Source organism: Magallana gigas, chromosome 6, assembly GCF_963853765.1.
Source record: "Magallana gigas chromosome 6, xbMagGiga1.1, whole genome shotgun sequence".
Taxonomy (NCBI): Eukaryota; Metazoa; Mollusca; class Bivalvia; order Ostreida; family Ostreidae; genus Magallana; species Magallana gigas.
Genome location: NC_088858.1, coordinates 6746160 through 6770089, shown reverse-complemented (window position 1 = coordinate 6770089; position 23930 = coordinate 6746160). Strand labels below are relative to the sequence as shown.

The window sequence follows — 23930 nt, the reverse complement described above, 5'->3', positions numbered from 1 at the left end:
TTTACATATAGACACTAAGTTTATTTTGTGTGATATTTTAATTTTAACTGTACTTATACGTACATCTCGTATAAAGGATTTTTAAATTTGAAGGTGTGCACCAGTACGTGTATAATATAAAACTGCATTATCTGACCATTATCAAACATACATTATATTTACTTTATACTTCTCTTCTTATTTTCATTTCTATTAATATTTTCTTAACTTTACAACGTGATCTCAATTAAACAATCTTTGACTGTGCTAAGGCTATTGTTTATTAAACGTTATTTTTAATAGACAAAATCATTATGTATTTTTTATCGTTATCTGAAGAGTTTTAAATGTTTCCAAAATAATTCTACATTTGTTACACAAAACTTTTAGAAAATAATGTTTTATCTAAAAGGAAGCAAAAACGGATTTAAGGGGGATTGTGCAGCCATCTTGTACATTCGAGGATAAGAATGTAAACATTTCTTGAACTGGCTTGTTTCTGTCCGAAACTGACAAAAACTGTCGCCAAGAGATATAAAATCTTTAAATATAAAATTATACATGTTTTGTATGCAAATTATGCATACAAGAACAGCACAATGCTTTTTTAATCACTTTAAACAGCTGTCGAAACGTGCAGCTACAGACTTATTTTGAACATTTGAATCGAACATCCCAATCATTGACGCATACCAGTCATTGTGAATAACTTTTATAGTTTGACGATTATAATGATTTTTTTGAAGTTTTAGTGAAAACCACGAATTTTGACCCAAATAGACTCCACTTTAATAAGTCAATAATAAAAAAATATTAAAAAAACTTATCCTTTTAATACTTTTAATACCTTTTAGTACTTTTAGGATGGAGACCCATTCATACCAAAATATCTCAATTTATCACAGTTAATGATCCAGGTTTAGGCACAAAACGTCGAATGGCTTAATTTGGAAACCTATACCTCTTGTGTTTATAGAATGAAAACAGGTTATAGGCATGCATCGTGAAATTTATAGCATAAACAATGTATACAAGCCAAGAATACTTATTTTATTTCATTCGAACAAGGTCTTTTTTATTGCTTCAAGTAGGGGATATTTAACGCCTTATACGCCCCTGTCCATTGTTGAAGTTTCACCCTGTTTCTGTTAGCTTTTATTAATTTAGAGAAGATATGAAACGCCTGACGATTGCCAGTTTTTTGCATCCATTCAAACTTATTCACGCATATGGTTGCCATCGTTTTTTGTATTTCACAATGGCGTCGGAAGCAAATTTAGGGGGGAGGGGGGGGGGGGGGAGTAGACTTATCAGAAATCTCGACAAGCAAGACTTATCAGACAAAAACTATGGAGGTTAAGGAGCCAGGTCGCTCATCTGAGCAACAATTAGATGTGCATAATAGTATCAAATTCCAAATATCTTTACAATTAAGTACAGTAGATCTTTTACAGAGTTTACAAATCTGCCGATTTTTATCCACATATTACCAAGCCCCTTTTGTTGTTTTAGATTTTTCTCTATTCCTATTTATTGCGCACAAAAAGTTGCGCACGGTTTTAAACTTACTAAACTAATTGAGGAACTGTGAACATATGCTTTAACACCTATAGTATATGAATACCATACTGTGGACATATTTCATTACATTTCAGTGGCGTCGGAAGCAATTTGAAATTGGGGGGGGGGGGGGGGGGGGGGGGGCTAGACTGATCCTCAAAATTCTTGACAAGCAAAAAAACCCCCAAAAACACCTATTTTCATAATCATGAAATTCCTCATCGGGGGGGGGGGGGGGGGGGGGGGGGGCAAGTATCAAGTATACCTTTGCCTCTAACTTCTCAATATTCCCATCTTTACAAGGTAAATTTATGAACAATTATCTTTGCTGCGAGAAAAAGTGTGTGTGTGTGTGGGGGGGGGGGGGGGGGGGGGGGCGGCTGAACCCTCCATGATGCTATGTGCATAATGGTTAGGTCTAACTTTGCAAAAAAAGTGCCCCCCCCCCCCCCCCCGTTCCGACGCCTATGCATTTATAGTACAGTGTTTATGTATACCATACTGTGAACGAATTTCATAACATGTATAGTATATGTATACCACATACTGGGAACATATTTCATAACATAATACATGTATACCATACTGTAAACGAATTTCATAACATGTACATAGTATATGTGTACCATACTGTGAACATTTTTATTATACACCGTGAAATCACATGCAAGAGCATTTTTAGCAACTGAAACTATTTGAGAGAAAAAACAGTAAATTTAACCAAAAAAATATCTAATACATGTACATGAACTTCACTTAATCAAGACATGGAAGATAGTGGTATATTAATGTCTTTATTGCTTTCATAACGGTAACATACAAGATTTATGTTAATATAAAAAAGTTACATAATGTAACGTAATCTTGCAAACCAAATACAGAAATAGATCTGTTTCATTCAATTTGGCTTCATTCGATTTCTTCCTTGATACTTACATAACATATTTTTTTATGAACCCAGTCCAGGAATTATCTAAAAATAACCACTTATTTTCATACAAAGTTCACAGTACATATGTATTTTAAAATATGAATACAAACTGCAGTTTTGTTAAAGAAATGTACACGGTCTATATACAACATGGGCAATATATTTACAGCATCAGATTATAAATTACTTATTAAAATTGTGCGATTTAAAATATATCACATATTTCAATGGCTTTTTACACAACAAAACTGACATTTTGACAAAAAAACAAAAACAAAATCACAACTTGTTAAGTAGAAGGTAGTTATAGATCTTCTTGTCGAATATACAGCATACCATACAATTTTCATATAAAAAATAAACCTCGGGTATTTATATAATCAGATGAGTGATCTCTTCCAGAAATTATGCTACACTAGGTTTTTTTTCAACCTTTCCCCTCCCTGCCCTAATATAAAACACAGTTAACTACTACATGTATACACTTCAAAAGGTTAATCAGTCTTAATTTTTTAAAAGAGATACATGTATTAATTTCAAAAGATAAGGCCGCCCATTTGTAAAGCTGAAAGTTCTTTTCATTGAAGAAGGACAAGAATTCAACAGGAATAATGCCATTTGTTTTATCTGTGAGGTATTACATGTAGTAATAAACTAGTGGGTATTGTTTTTTTTACAAAAAAACACATGTCTCCCCTTCTCCCAAAGGATTGTAATATGGGGCAATTTTAACAATTGAAAAAGAATAATGTTACCCAGACCCATTTTTTTCTTAATTTGACCTTGAGTAAAACATGGTCAAGGTCATATATAAATCAATAGTACACCTAAGTGTATTATTATTGTTCTTTGTTTAAAGTTTGAAGTCCTTCTGTCAAAGTATATTCATGAGTTGAACAATGAAGTTTTTTCTAATTTGACCTTGAAAAAAAAATTGGTCAAGGTCAAAAATTTTGGTAAGGTTCAACTAGGTTATATACCATCTATCCATGATACAAGTTAAAAGTCTGTATGTTAAAGGAGTCTTGTGTTATGGTCCGGACAATATTTTTTATGAAAAGCTTGACCTTGAAGAACAAAATAGGTCAAGGTCAAAACTTTTGGTGGCGTGCAATCCTTCTCAATACCATCTACCTATGTTCCAAGTTTAAAGTCTTAATGTCAAAGGGTATTAAAGTTATGACCCAGACAAAATTTTATTATTTTTTTCTTTTTTCTTAATTTGACCTTGAGTAAAACATGGTCAAGGTCATATATAAATCAATAGTACACCTAAGTGTATTATTATTGTTCTTTGTTTAAAGTTTGAAGTCCTTCTGTCAAAGTATATTCAGGAGTTGAACAATTAAGGTTTTCCTAATATGACCTTGAAATAAAAATTCTAAGTTAAGGTCAAAAAATTTGGAAAGGTTCAACTAGGTTATATACCATCTATCTATGATACAAGTTTAAAGTCTGTATGTTAAAGGAGTCTTGTGTTATGGTCCGGACAATCTTTTTTATGAAAAGCTTGACCTTGAAGAACAAAATAGGTCAAGGTCAAAACTTTTGGTGGCGTGCAATCCTTCTCAATACCATCTACCTATGTTCTAAGTTTGAAGTCTAAATGTCAAAGGGTACTAAAGTTATGACCCAGACAAAATTTTATTATTTTTTTCTTAATTTGACCTTGAGTAAAACAAGGTCAAGGTCAAATATTATTCAATAGTACACCTAAGTGTATTATTATTGTTCTTTGTTTAAAGTTTGAAGTCATTCTGTCAAAGTATATTCAGGAGTTGAACAATGAAGTTTTTTCTAATATGACCTTGAAATAAAAAAAATAGGTCAAGGTCAAAAATTTTGGTAAGGTTCAACTAGGTTATATACCATCTATCTATGATACAAGTTTAAAGTCTGTATGTTAAAGGAGTCTTGTGTTATGGTCCAGACAATATTTTTTATAAAAAGCTTGACCTTGAATAACAAAATCGGTCAAGGTCAAAACTTTTGGTGGCGTGCACTCCTTCTCAATACCATCTACCTATGTTCCAAGTTTGAAGTCTTAATGTCAAAGGGTATTTAAGTTACGGCTTGGACAAATTTGGATGAAGAAGAATAAGAAGAAGAAGAATAAGAATAAGAAGAATAAGAAAGTCGACAAAAACAATATGTCTCCCCTTTGAAAGGGGAGACATAATAACAGCCACTCAGAGTACTCTAAGTGGATTGTTGACAGGTGAATGCAATGTTCCAGGGTATATACCTCTAATCAATTAACTTCTCAGATGGACAAAGATGTAAACAGACTACCAATGAAATTAACATATTACCAGATAAATGTTATGAAAGATATACAATAAATATTGGTATTTGAATACATCCCATCCTAAAATAACAGATATCAAAGTTAATCAAGAAAAAATCCCTCCACCCCTGGCCTAGAGGCAAAGAATTGTAAGGAGAGCAGATTTATAACTCATAACATTTAACTTATTATAAACAACAATGCCTCTCAACAAAGTAAACAAGATCAGAAGCAAAACAACAGGGAACATGTTGTGTATCACTTAGCACTCTATATAGAGTTCTCCTCTCTGTCTGGAAACAGTCAATCTTCACTTTGCTCTCGCATCATACAGCATCTTAAATGCCTAAAATAACCAAAAACAAAATAAGAAAAATCTAATATAAAGGCTTAATAGGCCCTTATTTATGGTGATCTTTACACGGAATGACTCCTAGCTCCAACACAGCAGCATGATGTATAAAGCATGCTGAACTTTTATTTACCACCATGATTAACATTTGACCAGGCACTGACAAACACATCAGCATGAATATAAGGACCTTGTGTGTTCTGATCCATGTATGTCACAAAATGAGAGAGATAAGAGCCTATGTTTTAAACTAGTTTATGTTTTATCATTGTTATCAGTACCATGATTGAGTTCTAAGGTACAAGTATCTAGTACTGGTACAGGCACGTGTTTATACAGTACATATATCACACTTGTATTAGTATATACATTTACATATAGGTAAGCAACAGGAAATTGCCATCAGGAAGGGAAATACACTGTACCATCCCTACACGAGTACGCCGTCTCTAGCTTCCTGACACTACAAGTATCAATTCTAAACACGACATAATATCCTATTGATAAAATCTATAAATAATTTGTCTATAAGATACAGTTAAAACTTATCTCTGTAACCTGAACACAAGCGACTCAAAACCAAAATGTTAGCCATAGAGGAAAGGGAAGTTCCTTTTTTATTAAATTTTTCTACAACACATTATTGTGTATGCCAGCAAAAAAGGATTGATACCTTTTCAAAATATCAAACATTATTAAAGATGTAAAATAAGCTTGTTACTACATTGACATATTCATCACAAAATTTTTCTGACTTTTGACACTTCTTCATATGATAAATGAAATAAAATTACAGGTGATGCTGCAAGGTACAATGTCCCATTTTTAAGGAATCATTTCTACATACCGGTACATAGAATTTGGGTTTCATGTCAGAAAATGAGTTACAAAGTTGTAAGCTAATATTTTTTCTATTACGATTTAGTAATTATCACAAACTTTGGCTCAGTAGTAAAATGCAGAACATATATCCTTCAAGTTTTCATTTATAAAGATTGTGGTTTAATCCTTCCCAAGCCTCTACTATATCCTATATTTCCATTGCACATAAACGCACATTGCACATAAACGTAATATGACAGACATATTAAAGAATAAACAGTATCTCTGAATTATAGCATGTTGAAGATCAGATGTCCACACTGTAGTATCTGACCTACCTTGTACACAACAGTTTGAGCACTACCTTCAATTTTCTCAGCCTTATTAAAGGGCTATACTGTGGTCCCAAATTAAGATACCTGCACAAGTAAACTAGCCATACTAATTGTGGTTTGATTGCTTGATAAAAATGTCAATGTATATGTATGTACCATCAAGAACATTCCCTCTTAGTGCCCTTTACCCATCATCAACAACTTTCCTCCACTTTGAGTATTGAGCTTTTTTTCTTCTTTTATATATTAGAGTTAAGGCCTGAGTTGAGTCATTTGAAGATTTTGGCAATGGTGGAGCCTGATCACACCAGCCTTATATGTTCGAGAATCTTACCTTTTGCATGGAGGCGATCCAGATTTGCCCTGGTTTTCTGTTTCCCCCACTGTCCACCATCATCTTGATGACGTTGATCCCTCCCGTTGTGTCCTTGTATTTTATTGCAATACCTCCAGCTATTGTATTACCTTATCAAATAGTAAACAACCATAAGTATCATGCAGCTGTTCATTATTTGCAATTAAAATTTTTATGAGGGCTGTTTAGATACTATTGAAACATTTACTCCAACTCTTTAAAGAAACAGATCAATTCATGCAAATTCATCAAAATGTTATTAAGGATGAACTTTACAAAAGTGAAATATTTGTAATAATTAGATGATTAGACCATGTCCCTGTGAGATGACAAACTTGCACATGCCCATTGATCTGGAGCATTTAAAAACATTTGATAAACACAGGAAAAAGATGAGTTCTTCATAATCTGTCACTTCTTTTAGAACCCAACAATCTCAAAATCACAATCCCTGATTTGATATCTTAACCAAACCATGATTAATAATTGTAGACAAAAGTTCCAATGTTGTTTTGAAAAATGACTACATTTACCCAGTATACTAATTTCATTTTGGAGTTTGATCAATATGTGTGTCAATCTTCGCCAAAATCCATCACTTTGATAGGAGAATAAATGGAGTGTCTCAATAGTTTTCAAACAGTTCTAGTACATATTATATAAGTTCAGTACAGATCAAAAACCAAAACACTTAAGGCAAAGGGATTTTTTTTTAAGTCTACAGTTTTCTGAAAAAGACTTCAATAAAGATTAAATCATTTCATTATCTCTACTAAAACTAGACAGAAAAAATGAGGCTAAAATTTGAGAAAAATAAAATATTGACTACAACAGTATATATGTAGTGATAACAAGACAAACAACAAAGACACTGATTTGTTTTCACTTATTAGTAATTACCTATGTATATGTCATCTCCTGGTAGCATAAAACAGTAACAACATTTCATTAGCATATAACACAGGTATTCAAGCATAGTAAAGTGTCTCTCTGGGCATTTTCTGATTTAACTGACCTTCATCATCCTTCCCTGATGGCAGAATCTGCAGAGTCTCAATTTTCTCAATAAGTATTGGCTCATGTTTATCACTGTCCCCCTCAAACAGCAGGTGTCTATTTTGAAAATTAATAATTACTAAAAAAAATTTCAATGCTTCAATTTAATAACACTCTTTTAACATGCTTGGTCACTGCAATGATTAAATGAATATTTTCAACCTACTGAACCAAGGAAAACTCACTTTGGATTAATATCATTATTTACATCTAAGGACCATTTTTTGAAATTCAATTGCGAAACATACCACTCATCTTTTTTTTTCCTTCAATTGTATAATACCGTATATCCAGTAATTTTCGCAATGATCTATTTATCGCTCTTTTAGAGACCTCTTTCAAATCGCAAAATATTGCAAACGCAAAAATTATATTGCTTTTTTTGAAACTATTAAAATCGCAAAAAATGACTGACGCAAATAAAAAATGCTACACATTTTCCCCATTTTTGCAAATTTTGTGACACCTGAAAAAAACGGGTATACGGTACATAAGCAAACAGATCTATTGTTTTATCGACATGTAATACTGATGCATTGCTTCACAAACGTGGATAAATTATCCAAGCTTTCCTCTCAATTATACCCTTCATCACTGAGTTATTACATATAATGTAATAGAGAGGTTAAGCATTTAAACGTATACATCTACGGGTACCTGTGAAGCTACAAGTCTGTTTACACGTACACGTACCAATTTGGATTATGTTGTATAACTGTAAGTGTACGCGTACGTGTAAAATAATTAGATTCAACGTTTTCAACATGTTTAGTCTACTCTAATTGTTTATGAAATAATTCTATGACTTTGATGAAACCAAAAGCATAGTTGTCCTTAATTTATCGTCTGCTTTACATTACACAACATCTGATGTACCGGTACACTTAGTCTATATTCTTATCAAAAAATGCTACAAGTTTTCATCTACGTGTACTTTTGATTCTACACGTTTTGTACAACTTGTAGAATTACGCGGTATACGGAAAATGTGACGTAATACACATAAAATTAGGGGATTCACCTAGTTACACATACTCGTACAAGTACACGTTGAAATGCTTAACCTCTCTAATATCAAAAAGGAAGATCTTTATTTTAAAAAACATGAAAAAATACAATCCTAATTCTCTTCATAGCTGACAGGAAAAAGTTTCTTCCTAAATATACTAGCTACGTGTTCTATTATTTTTCGAATTGGAACTACATTCTTCCTTATTAATAAAATGAACATTTTTTTAATAAATACTTATTAAATGATGTGTCAGTTCCTTTGATATTTCATTTATAGAAGTTCCATAACTTTTTCTAACATGTACCTAATAATCATGATATTTATAGAATGTCCAACATTACTATTTCCTTATTAGCTAAATAAGACAATAAGTTGGAATATTAAATTTTATCAATTACCTGTGATTTGGAGAAAGTTTTGTAAAGAACATAGAGGCATCATCTGGTCCTATGTCTGAATCACATACCGAAAAATAACCACCTAAAGCAAGTACAAATAATATTGATTGAAAGTAACTAATTCATTTATACAGCATTCACTTGGATATCTGACAAAATCAAAAGCTGCATGGACATAAAACAATGCGGCTGTAAATTACAGTACCATTTTGAAGAGACTTTAAATGCTTGTCGAAAAATTCCTCTTCTTTTCGGGAAACTTCTGTACAAACTTGACAGTGGCGAACAGGATCCAAGAACTGCATCCTTGGTAAATTCACCTTCTCCTGACAGCAGTCATTACAAAAACACCTCCCGCAACGCCTGCAGTGATGCTTAAAACACAATGTTCATAGAAAAATAAAACAACTCATCCTGTTGACCTTTAATATAAACATTGCAACTCACTACAAAATAAGTCAAGTTTATTGAAATAATATGTTCAAGTCAATTGGTTTATACTCTGTCCCAAGATATTTTGGATTCACGTTTGGCTTAATTGTTTGATATTTATAAATACCTCAGGATCCAAACGATGTTCATTCAAAAGTATGAAAAATTTCCAAGATTTCTCAGTCAAAACGCCCCTGTTAGCTTATCAGGTTTCAATACAATGCTAAAAAATGTGATGTCTACGGAGATTTTGCATTGCAGCAAGCCCGGATGATAACGTTGAAATATTGCGCGATGTATTCCGAGTGTATTCCGAATGGAGAAAAGATGTAAACATTCCCCATTATAAATCTCTGTAAGGAATCTGTTTTCGTTCCTGTGAATTTTTCTGAGTGAAAGATGATAATGTGTCAATGAAATTATCTTGGAAAATATCCCTTTCAACTATTTCAATTGCACTTCTTTCACAGGGAAGTGTATTTTTATTAAAAATCCTCCAAACGTGAATCCAAAATATCTTGGGACAGAGTATAGCTCACGCACTGCCTGCTACTTGGTGTCAGTTGTTATAAGGTTGATCAAATGAACACTAAACTAATTTTATGAAAATGTGTTTTCATTATAGCACCTATCCATCCGGATAATATTACTTTATGTTTCTTGACATATGAAAAAAACTATTCTATTAATGACATAGAAGTAAATGTTATAAAAATATTTCTAAAAAATAATAATACACACCTTTCTTCTTTTGAAAAAATCAAATTTGCCTCTACAATTCTGACATTGTTTGCACTGGAAAAAATGATTGAAACAAAATAATTATTTACAACCATTGTGCATAAACGCAGGTTTTAAATCATTAATCAAATAAATACCTAACAAATCAAAATGAAACAAACTTGTCATAATCTGCAGTAATGGGCGTATGCACGTTAAGTTGAGGTGTAAAAAGTAAACATTTATCAGACTCCTTTAACATTCTTGACACTAGAGACTGACCTCATCGTCGGGCACCCATGGAGGTTCGGGAAGACAAAATGGACTTGTGTCAGCCTCAGACACAGGAATCATTCTAAGTCCACTTTTGGATCTTTCAAGTTTCTTCTCAGGGCCAGCCATTATTTACATCAACGGAATAACCTCGAACATTATCCTCGCTCGCAATATGTCAAAGCCCGAAAAGATCCGACTGTTCATGTTCTGGCTAAATACAGGAAAAAGATTTTAAAATACCTATTCTAGAAAAAAAATCATTAGACACACACTGTGAAATAAAAAATAAAATCAAGCAATTACTCAGTCATTCTCAGAATTGCTACTCCATTACACTGGTTACATTGTTAAAAAAAAATCAAAACTGCCAGAATGTTTTAATAATTTGGTTTTCCAAAAGAACATCATCTATGATATTTCTTCTGAAAATTATTCCCACATAAATGTATTTACAAATCTAGCTCAGATTCTTTGCATGGGGGTAAAGTCACAGTAACGGATGGTAAACTTATCGAAGCAGTGCTTTATTCCAGCAATAAATAAATAAAACGTCTTAAAATTCACTAATTATCTATATATTTCAAATTATAAAGAAGTTTAATTATTACTAAAATTAATCTTGAAAAGCAAGGACAATTTTCATTAAACTGCCAAAAAATTGAATGCGCAGCACGCATGGAAATCGACAGAGACCCATTTGAAAGTCTTTTAATGATAGTTACTTTAATGTGAGGAATATATACATGTATTTGCCTCTTAAAGGCGAAATTATGTGTGCCTGAAATATCTATGAAAGGATATTGTTCAGTTTTATTTAAAAAAAAAAACATTTCAAAGATTGGTACAAAATGAAAAATGAAAAGATAAAGTAACGCATGTTAAATGAAACTTCACAAACTACATTCCTTTATATAAGTATTTCTTCAATAAGTAATTTAATCTCATCCAAAATATCTTGACAAGCAAAGAAAATAATAATCAGTGGTGCGGGGGGGGGGGGGAGGCAGAGAGGAGGGGGGGGGTACATAGTATTCCTTTACAGTCAATATTGCTGATTACCCAGTATATTGATCTGTCAAATAATGGTAATTGACAAAACAAATTGCAAAACATAAAATTTCCTTTTCCAGTCTCATTTCATATATTTCCAACCTAGCTGTTCTTGATTTATATTTCCCGATATTGGCGGTTGATATCGAGAAAAATAAGAAATTCATGTTTAATTAAATTAGGTAACGTTTAATTAACATATACTTGTAGATATTAACTATTATGAATGCAAATATCACAAACTAATTTATATGACGTTTTCATTTTCAATCTCAATCATGTATGGATTAGTCTTCATTACATGTAAAACAAACAAGGCGATTATTTTTTTTTCGAAGGGGGCGGGGGTCAGAGGAATATCTATGTTTGCTTGAGAAGGTGGGGGGGGGGGGGATTCACACCGGTCCTAATTTCGATTATGTAAATATAGTTTTTCAGATGAGATCCGGACCCCTCCCCTTCCGCACATATAGATCCTCACATACACCGTGACCAAATTTTTCATTCAATAAACTATTCATGTTTGAGAAATTGCTTATAAATCATTACAAGATTAATATTGAAATGTGTCTTTTCATATCAATGTATGAACAACGAAAAACACTTTGCCGATAAAGAAATAACTTGAAATTGTATCTTTGAGTGATAAAGCCGACAACGGGCGTTGTATTATATCTTCTTTATATATAACCAAGCTCAATAACATCCGTTACCATTGATTTTTTAAAATAATACTTAGTAAGTGCATATTTTACCGAAAAGAAAATATATACAGCTTCCAATGGATGTCGTTACATGAACATGTACTCAAATATGTACACTGTCAAAAAACAATAATATATGTATTTGTGTATATATAAATGTTATATGATCTATAATCGAATATACTAGTATACATGAAGATAAAAACTTAAACAAATGTTGGGACCTTTCAAAAATGCTGCTGTTGTGGTAAATTCGTTCTTACTAGTGGTTTTTACTTTACTATTACGTCATGGATGCCTAGATATTTGAATATTCCCGATTTGTAATATTCATATAAAAAATAAAAGATAGTAACGCTTGTTAAAGGTAACGCTTGTTAACAAAAAGTCATATATTTCATTGTTTTTCTTTATATCATTGCTTTATTTAGTTTGAATATCGCAAAAAACTGAAGCTATACAACTATTTAAAAGGTATATAGGATGGAATTATTTAGAGTATATTGTTTACGCAGAGAAAAAGCGGTAACGCTTGTTAATCCTTAATCATATGACAGTGAAAAGAATCGGATATATGCCAAGTTTTTGAACAATGCAAATGTTACATAGTGAAAACGGATTATATACTTAATTGCCTATAAAATTGATATATTCAAATAAAACTTGATTCATAAAAGATCGTTTTTTGGTTTAGTTCCTATTGGAGGGTAAGTTTTGGTAACGCTTGTTAATGCTAACATTGCGACAGGTTTTATTAAACCTTGGTTAAAAATATATTGACGAGTGGCAAATACTCTCTAAAATGTTGGATATTTATTACATCAAAAATCTATATTTTTATTTTTTTCCTTTCCCGACCTCAGTAGCTGAAAAATGGACAAACATTATCACTACCCTATATGGCGACATATGGAAATCAGTGACATCTATAATTCGGCTGAAAAATAATAATAATTCATTTTCTAAAGGCAATTCATTGTTTATAAATTACATATATAAGCTTCCAAAATCACTTTCTCCAAAACAATATACATAATATAATCCCGTTACTTAAAGAAAAAACGATCTTAACTTGAGCGACAGTGATATTTCAAAATGGAGTCATATAAATGAGAATGAATGTACTACATTTTATCATTATATTGCTTAAAATATTTTGATATACCATTTGTAAATGTCGACAAGTATTGAATATCAATCATAATTCAAAACCTATCATAAATAATGTTTACATAGTTCATATATTTTCATTTTTAATGTTAACTTTGCTATGATTATTTTTGATCGATTGAAACTACACAGTATGGCACGCCAAGTTTACAAAAAATGAAAACTAGTTTTATCGACTATAGTTTGCGAATGCTAATCTAAATTTTATCTGTATGGCACGCGCCATATTCACAAAGATGAGTTCAACATTGTTTCAGAGTCGATAGATGTAAACTGTAGTTCATAGACAGTAAACTATAGTTATTGCATAGGCATCGGAACCGGGAGAGGGGGACACAATTTTTTGGGGCAAAGTTAGACATAACTCTTAGGCACGTAGCATCAGGGAGGGACCAGTCCCCACTTTTTTCACGCAGCAAACATATTTTTCTTAAATCTACAAATGAGAAATTGAAGTACATGTATCACGCAGCTGACCACCGCCCCACATTTTTGGTAGCACGTAAGATATTGAAATGAAAATAACGAAATTAAGAGTGATATAAGAGAGTTATATATTAAAAACTGCAGTTAGGGGTATACCATTCCCCAACGGAATGGGAATTCCATGATTTAGCCCCACCCTTTAGATTAGAGATTTCATGATTTATTTATTTTTTCATTTTTAGTTTCTTAGATTTGGAGTTATAGGTATACCACTTACACCCCCTCCTTAAATCAAATCAAATTACTGGTTTGAAATAAACACAATTTTAAAAAAAGTTTTTTTTCTTTTACACGCAGTTGCAACAAACAGAATAAAGGCCACGTAGGCAAGTACGAGTAATAATAATATTATCTTGCCCGCTCCTCAAAATATCCAACAATGAGGTTTGTTTTTTATTTCAATTTTAAAGAATAAGATAGGAAAAAATCGGACAAAGTTTAAAGAAAAATGAACAACAAAAAATGGTTCAATATATTAAGCATCATATCATAATGTGTAAAGTGTTAATTCCCGCGCTTGCGCGGGCTATCATCTAGTGCCCTAAAATAATTGAATTCCGAATGAATGAAATACGACGTGCATGTGTACCTGAACATACATTTAAATAATTGAAAATGCATTAATTCTGCAATATACCATGCCGTCATAAATTTTTGAGATATATAATGGACACATATTTTTCATTTTTGTAATATTTCTTCCTTAAGTTCGCATTTAAAATAGTATATTTTCTTTCTTTTTTATCATCGTACAACTTGGCATAGCAAAAGTAATCAATGGCTAAGAATCTAACAAGGACTATTTTTTGGCGTAATATTGGCTTAGGAAAATATCAAATGTTTCGCAACTCAGAATTGCTGCAGATTAATGAGTCTATTTTAGCACTATGATTTTAAAAACAATAACATTAATGTTGGATTTTTTTTACTTATGTGAATTAATGATATGATACTTGGGTTTCAGAACATTTTTTTAATATATGATTTGCCTATCAAATTACATTTTTATAAGCTTTTTAAAGCGCCAATTCTATACATTGATTTTTGTGAAAAAAATCACTAAAATCAGTTTTTCTCTCTTATTAAATGGTCAATATATTAGCTTTTCTGTCAATTTTTATCTTAATATAAAGTGTGTCTTTATAATACATAAAAATCAGAAATATTTTATTATTGGAAGCATAAAAAAATAATCAAAATTTAAGAAAATTAGAGCAAATGCGTGCTAAGCAATATCAATTTTAGTATAAATATTTATTCCAATTTAGTATTATAAGCTGATAGTCATTCTGATATTCTATCATTTCATTGAAGAATAGAATCTTCAAATCTGTTAAAAACAAATGTTTACAGCATACTTATTAAGTTATTTTGAAATGTTAGTTTATCAATTCCAAAAAGTAGATTCTTAATTGTGATTGGTATGGAATTGTCGTTCATATAATCAAATAGAGATTTTCTTTGGGAGGCATATGATGGACAGTGTAAGAAATAATGTTTAGAGTCTTCCACTTCAAGAAAGCACTTCTGACAAGGTGGTGTGAGTAAAGGTCAGCATTTAAGTTACTATAATGTTATTTCTCTACGAAAGACGAATAGGGCCACTTAAAAAAATATTTTTATCTCGTAATTACGAGAAAAGATCTCGTTATTACGAGTTAATTATCTCGTTATTACGAGAAAATATCTCGTTATTACGAGTTAATATCTCGTTATGACGAGAAAAGATCTCGTAATTACGAGAAAAGATCTCGTAATTACGAGTTAATTATCTCGTTATTACGAGTTAATTATCTCGTTATTACGAGAAAAGATCTCGTAATTACGAGTTAATTATCTCGTAATTACGAGAAAAGATCTCGTTATTACGAGTTAATTATCTCGTTATTACGAGAAAAGATCTATTTTTAAAATGGCGCGTTTCATTATTCTATTCTTTTTATGTAAAGTGTATGAATTACTGCAATGTCTATTAATATACACTTACTTTGCATAATCATCGTTTAAAACGCATAATTTGATATAAAATCGGACCAAGCAGTTTTAAAGAAATTTCGGAAATATTAGCAAAGCAGATTGATTAATAAATTCATTGAACTATTTGTCAATAATTAAGAAAGATACGTGTAATTTGTTTTCAGACTCCAAAATGTTAATATACAAAATCAATTATCTTCGGGTAAATCCTGTATATCCATATCCATGACTGAAACTATATAGTCATTAAAGTTATCTGTAACTAATAAAATTGTGTTTTTACGACTTTAGGACTACCTGGTATTTACTTCGGAGTGGGATTATAATATATATAAGTTGAATAGAAAAATTACATGAAGCTCTTTCCTTTTATTAATATCAGATAAAATGTCAAATCCAATCATTTTGATATGTAGAAATTAATGAATAATGATCGTTGTTATTTTTAAATATTTATTCAAAATTTAATCAACGTTTCTGGCATGAAAAAGATAGACTGAAAGTGTGATCCAGTCGAATCCTTTTCAGAAACGCACCATTTTATATAGATCTTTTCTCGTAATAACGAGAAAATTAACTCGTAATAACGAGAAAATTATCTCGTAATAACGAAATAATTAACTCGTAATAACGAGATCTTTTCTCGTAATAACGAGATAATTAACTCGTAATAACGAGATCTTTTCTCGTAATTACGAGATAAAAATATTTTTTATGTGGCCCTATTCGGCTTTCGTATTTCTCAAATGACAATGCCAAATATTTTCTAATCTTTTGTCATGGTTAAATAAATTTTATGCATATTCAGTTTTTTACTAATAATATTTTTGAGGCTGTTCTTAAATGCTGAAACTGTAGTTATATTTTTTGACATTATCACCTTAATAAAGTTTATTGAAGTATTACTGTGGTTCATTATTCATTGCGGTTCCTTGTGGTATCACTATTATATTGTTCATTGTCAATGTGGTTAAAGACACGTGTGTTTTAAAAATTTTAATTTTTCCATATTGTCAAGAATATCTAACAAAATTATTATACATGTAGTTCACACCTAAAACGGATTATAGGGTCTCAGTGCTCACTCGGGTGTGAAAATCACAGTTTTAGCTAAGTGTGAAGAAGTCAGAATTTTAGCGACGTGCAAGCTATTACTTGTGAAAGTGTCCCATTCTTCGTGCCGATTTGGTTAAGCGTCGATCTGACCAGGATTGAAAGTCCTATTTCGCAATGGGTACACCCGTGGGTATCGTAAATGCATGTACAAAAATGCAATTTATTTGCTCATGTCTTGTGATTCTGATAGCCCCTCAAATAAGCGGTAAGTCAATCTAAATTACCTTTACTTAAGTATATTTTATCACCTCTTTTTTGTTAAATTTCAACTTATCAGAGAAATTTTGCAATCTATTTTTCTGGGGTTTTTTCTGTGCTTTGAGTTGCCGTCCTTCGTGCAGACGCTGTTATTGACAGTGAGAGCAGTTTTACTTTTTCTGTGGTTGACGAAACTTTCACGTTAGATTCTTTGACAGTTAGGGAACAGAAGTAATATTTTTACGGTCGTTACCAGGTTACATGTATAAATAAAATCTCTCTTGTTAACTCTCTCAAAATGAATTTTTTAGTTGAAGTGGGGTGTTATTTTATTAAAAATATAAGCACAAGACTCTTACAGTAATAATAATGTCGTTTGTATCATTAATTTATTTTTTTAAATTAACTTCAAAAACTCATTTCCAGTAAAAAAAAAACAAACAAAAAATAACAACAACATTCACTGGACACATCTACTGTTCCCATGGTTATATAGCCTATACCATAGACGCTCCCCAGCTAATTTTGTAAATGACGAACGATATCTATTCATGCATACTATAAAATTGTATAGAGGGTAGACATATATAAATAGATCTGATGCCGTTTGTCATTTACAAAATTAGCTGGGGAGCGCCTATGGCCTATACCATTTTAAAAGGAAATCCATTAGCTAACTACCTTTAGCTGTTATTTCCCTAATCTAAGTGCTGTCTTGACAGTGATATTTAGGTCTAAAATTTGTCACTTTCCCCTTGCAATTAATACAGGTTTTCTCAATTGAACCTGCACTTTGCTGCCTTAATTTTTAATGCCAAGAAAAAAAAATGGATTTTGTATTCCTAAAGTTCATTTAAATGAGCAGCACAAGAAATGATTGATGATAATACAATATACAACAGATAAAATTAAAACAAATCATTTTAATTTACTGGATAGTTTATCTACATTTATTAACCCCTTCACGGTAACTGCGGTACTGCTCTTTTGCAGGGCAAAATGACATAATTTGGTGAAATATGACGTAACATCAATTGTTTCATTTACGTCATTTAATTATCTTCCTACTGAAATTTCGGCAAAGTATATCATTTTGCCCTGCAAGATAGCAGTACCGCAATTATCGTGAAGGGGTCTATTAGTAAAATTTTTCTAACTGACAATTTAATTTGAATTCCAATTTAAAAGCCACAGGTCCCTTTTAAAAACAGAGAAAAATCACTGTACTCCACATTTTTACACTTAATGAGTGCTGTAGTATAGAAAAACTTTGGATTATATGTACATCACCATGTGCGCTAAAAGTCTTTTGATGTATATAGTCCCTTTAAAGTCATTAACCTTCACTCATTTCAGTCAATATCTAAGATACAATGTATAAAGAGACCCTTTCACAGTAACTGCATGCAATACTGCTTTTTTGCAGAGCTAATTGATTAATTTTGGGAAGTTTAAGAAGTAGAGAATTAAATGACATAGAATAAGCAAATAATGATATGCGTATTACATATTTCACTAAATGATCTCATTTTGCCTGCAAGAAAGAAGACTGCAGTTACTGTGAAAGGGTATGTTAGCCTATACAATATATCTTTACGACAAATTTCACACAAGGAGAAAAATTTATGATTTTGTAATAACTCCCCCCATTCACACACCCCACAACCCATTTTTTTTTTTTAAGTTACCTGTAATTACTTACTGTTTGATTTTGATTGGTAATTTAGTTTAAATCTTCTTTCACCCTTCTCTCATAATTTCCAACAACTTGTCATTTGAGATTACTGCCCTGAATAATCTTGAGTCTAAAATATGTGAAACATTTTATTTAAAGAACATTTTTAAATCAGATTTTGGAAAATTGATTTTTTAAAGTAATATAATAAATTCAAATGAATATAAATTACAAAGCTACCAACAATTACTATTGAAGAAAACTAACAAAACTAAGAATTTGTACTCATATTAGGCATTAGTCAATAAAATATGTTCAACTCAACTCATATTGGGTACAAAGTCTCTTGATGCCATTTCAAGCATCTAAGGCCAAAATAAAATTATTGTTTGCTTGCCTCATTGAAATACATGTATTCCCCGCTGATAAGATTTTATTAGCAAAAAATAAAGAACTCTTTTATATATGCAGTTATGTATTTTTAAAAAAATTCCCTCTCTCTCGGGTCTAGAAACCCCCATGCGGCAATTTCAAACAAAATTTATTTTTAAAGATAGCCTAACTGTCCACTTGTTGTGAGTGCTAGTTATGGTAAACCAATGATAATGCAGTAAACACTTATACCGGTACTTAAAATTTATTGTGGAGCTTGCATTTTTATACAGTTTTAATATATTACAGGTGTACGCTTTAGATGGTCATATGGAAACAGTCATGGAAATCAGGAATCAACCCAGAACTCCATTGGCTCACGAGGAGGGGGTGCATTCTGGCAGGAGGATGTGTTTAATACGTGGGTGTTTGGGGGACAAGGAATTTACAATGGAAAATCAGCTCTGAAGAATGACCTTTGGAAATATAATGTAATAAAGAGAGAGTGGACTCTTGAACATCCTGGATCTGAAAAGTCAGATGTGTCTTCCAAAGATCAAAGGGTACCTGCTGCAAGGAGGTTGGCATCAATGTGCGGGGTGCCCAATGTGCTGATTGTGCTGTTTGGGGGAATGAATAAAGACAAGCAAGTGTTTGGAGACACCTGGATCTTCACATTTAAAGAAAAGAAATGGCTTCCTCTCGCAGAAATGTTGAAAAAACTTCGGAATGAATCTGTGGTTGACTCTCCTAATCCCAGAGCAGATGCTGTGTTGTGGTGTATGCAGACAAAGATGATGATTTATGGAGGAATATCAGAAAATTCTGCTCTTTTGGATGATATGTGGGAGTATAGTTTGGTTGATCTTACTTGGCGACAGGAAAAACTATCAGCAGAACTTCACCGTGAGGGCATAATTCCTCCCAGCATTTCTTATCCGGGCGGCCGTAGTGGGGCAGCAGCATGGGTAGGGCATAATGAACAGCTTTATTTGTTTGCTGGAAATAGCCAAAATGAGAATAAGATTGATTCTCATCATAACTCTGGGTTTTCAACCGATTTATGGAATTTCAATTGTAAGAAAAACACATGGGAAAAATTAATGGGAGAGAGCAAATGTTTACCTGGTTATTATGGACAGAAAGGAAAGGCGAATAAGAAGAGTATTCCAGGATGCCGGAGAGGAGCCATCAGTTGGACTGATAGCGAGGGGCATCTGTGGATGTTTGGGGGAGAGGGAGCATCATCAGAATCCAAATCCATCTCCAGTGAGTTACCAGATGTTATTTTGAATGACCTGTGGTATTTTGATCTGGACTATAAGATGTGGTCATGGATGGGTGGCACCAACATGGGTAGTGACCCTGGAAGTTATGGTTCAGCGAACAACGAGTTTGAGAACGGGAAATACCCAAGCTGCCGCACTGATGCCATATCTTTTCATACGTGGAATGAATTGTACGTTGTAGGGGGGATTGGACACGACTCAAACAAGGCCTTCAGTCTGCTGGACGACGTATGGGGCATTGACGTCCACTCTGATGTGAATTATCGGAACTCTGCCTGGCCTAGCTCTGTATTTTGGTGGCTCTTTCTGTTTCTGAGCTTGTTAGCTGTGATGGTGGTTACCTTTTCTTTTGCACGACGTGGACAAAGAGAGAAAAAAAAGTACAATGTAGAATATTCTGTGCTTCAAGGTGAAGCTGAATAGTTGGGAAAACTCAGGATCAATTTGTTATTTTATTTACATGTTTCTTGATCTCATGTTTTTCAAGGAAAAATTTTGGTTATTCATGCAAGCTTATGCACATGTAGGTAGTAAAGGATTATTTTGTTATCTATGCATACTAGTACTATCATTCCAGAAGTAAAATATATTGTATGTGATCTTTTTACCGTAATAACTTTTTTTCAGATCTTTTGTCTGTGTTCGTAAACAAGGTTATATGTTATTGATGATGATGTGCAATTATCTCTAAAAACTCCTCAAAATATACCGTAAACCTTACAGTGTGTTGCTAAGTGAAATGTTCCAGTATTTATTGATGTTTAAAATAAAACTGGAGTCCAGAGTTATCTCTCCTGATTGAATGTTGTTAAGGTTTGTTGTAGTTTGTTTGTTTACACTTTGCTCAAGAATGCATGACTATCTGTACTGTAAATCTATAACGATGGGCTGTGTCACTTATGGGTCCTGAAAATCATGTTTGTTTATGCAAGTAAGAGGATTCAAGACTGTATATAAAATATGCAATAACTTTTTTTAAATTTAAACCAAGCAAAACCTTACTGTGATTATTGAGGGTTTAGAACTTTAGAAATATTGTATGATTTAGGTATCATGGTGAGAGAGATACACCAAAGGAAATTCTTGGACATGTATGAAGTTTTTTTTCTTCATTTTTTTTAATACAAATACTACAGCTATTTATGTATGGTTGTCATACAAATGTAACCTGCATTAAAATGATTTTGTTAAGTTGTACAGGATGCTGTGATTAAATTACATGTACCAGATGTTGTTCGGAGCTTTTATTTAGTCTCAAAGTCTGCATGTTTGTTTACTATTCTACTTTTCATTCTGCATTTTTTTCTACTTTGAATAAAAACTTACATATTAATTTGGCTTTTTTTCTTTTAGGAGATCAAAAACAGGGTTTTTAATTAATGTTTGTGCATCTTTAGGCGCTTGCACCATCTCTCTCTCTCACTTAAACATTTGGCCTAGTCTATGTGAACGCCATTTTATTACGTGTTGTAAAAACAATTAATACATGTATTTATATATATGAACTAATTTGGACTACTAAATCTTGAGTTTATGTCTCAACATTCCTTGAAGATGTATGCAATGATTTTTTTTAATGAAAATTGCCCCAATAATTTTTTTTAAAGAGACCTAATGACCTTAACAGTCACCTGAGTATTACACATTTTACTGGTACATGTTAAGAGTCCTTACCATTAGAGTTTTATTATCACAATTATTATAAAAAGTAAAATGAACTGATCGAAGATACATTGCTTAGCTAAACAAGTTAAAGATATTACAAGACTGATAAAAAAAAATCACATAATAGAAGTATGTTCATCACTAAAGCTTTCAAACATATGATTCAATTCAAGATTAAGAGGGATTAAAACTTATGACCCTCACCAGGCTCTGATGCCTTATTCATTTGGTCATGACACATTACTAAAATATTTCATTTTCTCTACTCTTGTTGTCAATCAGACAAACTTAGAATAAAATTATGATGAATGATGATCCAGAGGACTTCCCCCAAAGAGAGAGAGAGATAGAGAAAAAAACCGAAATATTTTACAACTCAAAAACTTATTGACAAGCAAAAAACAGACCTCTGCGCAGATAGAGAGTTACTTTTAAGAAGCAAGTTGGCTAGACAAGATGTTTTGGGTTTAAAAAAAAAGAGAGACAGACGAAATTATTAATTGTAAGTCTTCTGATTTATTTTAGGAAGTGAGATTAATAATAAACAAAAAAACTGGCGCATTTTTGTATTGAATTTACTTCTTTCACAACATAAGTACACACATGACTTTTGTAATAAATTAGTTTTTACACGCATATTGGAAAACCTTTGAATAGTTACAAGGATGCTTAAAAGCGAAGGAAAAGAAATTAGCGCAGTTTTTATGCGCCGTAAACTGCAAGATTTTTTAATGTACGAAACTTAAGCTCTACTGTCCCTGAACCCAGATTTCCCCGTAGAGCTACATCTCTACAAATATACCTTAAATCATACTGGGTTTTTTTTTTCGAGTCTGGCACAGTGGTTCCGTGGGAACACGTGGACCATCGATGATCAGAAATGCTCAATTGAATTTTCGGCCCAGGCGAGCTAATCATAATAATGAAGAGTTGAGTGTAAAAATGCTTTTTTAAATTCTAGACCCTGGTCTTGACGTGAAAATGTATCATCCTAAATTCTTCAAATGTGAACATCTAATAATATTCAGTTGACAGTGTCAACTCTGCCTAGCATCCTCAAATAAAAAGCAGTTATTGATCAAGTGTTAGGTAAGGTGAGCACTGAGGTTTACATGCCTCTTGCTATCGATCTTCCAAAATATTTGGAAATGTTTGGTCAAATCCATTACAATACTATTACTAGATGAATATTTTTCATTAAAAAAATAATGCAAAGCTTTCTCTGCATGGGAATCCTTCTGTGTATCAGTTTGGACACAGATGACATTATATAGGATACTAGTATACAACAAGTACTTACAATTCTATGCGCAGTTCAGGCAAATCAATATAAGGCAATTTCTGCACGGGTCGATATTCATGGGTCATTCAAGACGTTTTAGTTACCTACGTATATTTAAACTCTAGGGTTCGTGTTGCATTATGGATATTCTTTTGTTTATTTACAAGTTTGCTAAAACTAGACAAAAACAAAATTTGAAGAAATGAGGGACCATTCTCTGTCTCTGTCTCTCTCTCTGTGTGTGTCTCTCTGTCTCTCTCTCTCTGTCTCTGTCTCTCTCTTTGTCTCTCTCTCTCTCTCTCTCTGACAATTTTCTGATTGTCCCGTCCAACTCTTTTCTTTTTCTATCCGAGTTAAACCAGAAAGACAGTTTAAGAGAGAAATGAGAAAGGAGAAAGAGAAAAAGGACGAAAAACCCAACCGGATATAAT

General features: G+C 32.3%; 2 protein-coding genes across 4 annotated transcripts; one reads left to right on the top strand and one right to left on the bottom strand.

The window, feature by feature from the left end:
* Positions 1-4651: 4651 nt before the first annotated feature.
* LOC105347880 (zinc finger FYVE domain-containing protein 21) lies at positions 4652-23590 on the bottom strand. Of its 3 annotated transcripts, none has more exons than XM_034470960.2 (9): positions 23518-23590; positions 10522-10726; positions 10261-10314; positions 9293-9461; positions 9088-9169; positions 7637-7734; positions 7522-7539; positions 6601-6731; positions 4652-5103 (listed from the first exon to the last, which is right to left on the bottom strand). In XM_034470960.2, the coding sequence occupies exons 2-9, from the start codon at positions 10639-10641 to the stop codon at positions 5068-5070; spliced, it is 708 nt and encodes a 235-aa protein (XP_034326851.2). In that variant the 5' UTR covers positions 10642-10726; positions 23518-23590; the 3' UTR covers positions 4652-5067. The 3 variants fall into 3 exon arrangements, with proteins under 3 accessions (XP_034326851.2, XP_065942963.1, XP_034326852.2); XM_066086891.1 differs by lacking the exon at positions 23518-23590 and adding an exon at positions 18919-19027; XM_034470961.2 differs by lacking the exons at positions 7522-7539; positions 23518-23590 and adding an exon at positions 18919-19027.
* Positions 17065-21885, top strand: LOC117689486 (kelch domain-containing protein 4). The gene is made up of 2 exons (XM_034470958.2): positions 17065-17223; positions 19573-21885. The coding sequence occupies exons 1-2, from the start codon at positions 17133-17135 to the stop codon at positions 20973-20975; spliced, it is 1494 nt and encodes a 497-aa protein (XP_034326849.2). The 5' UTR covers positions 17065-17132; the 3' UTR covers positions 20976-21885.
* Positions 23591-23930: the final 340 nt, after the last annotated feature.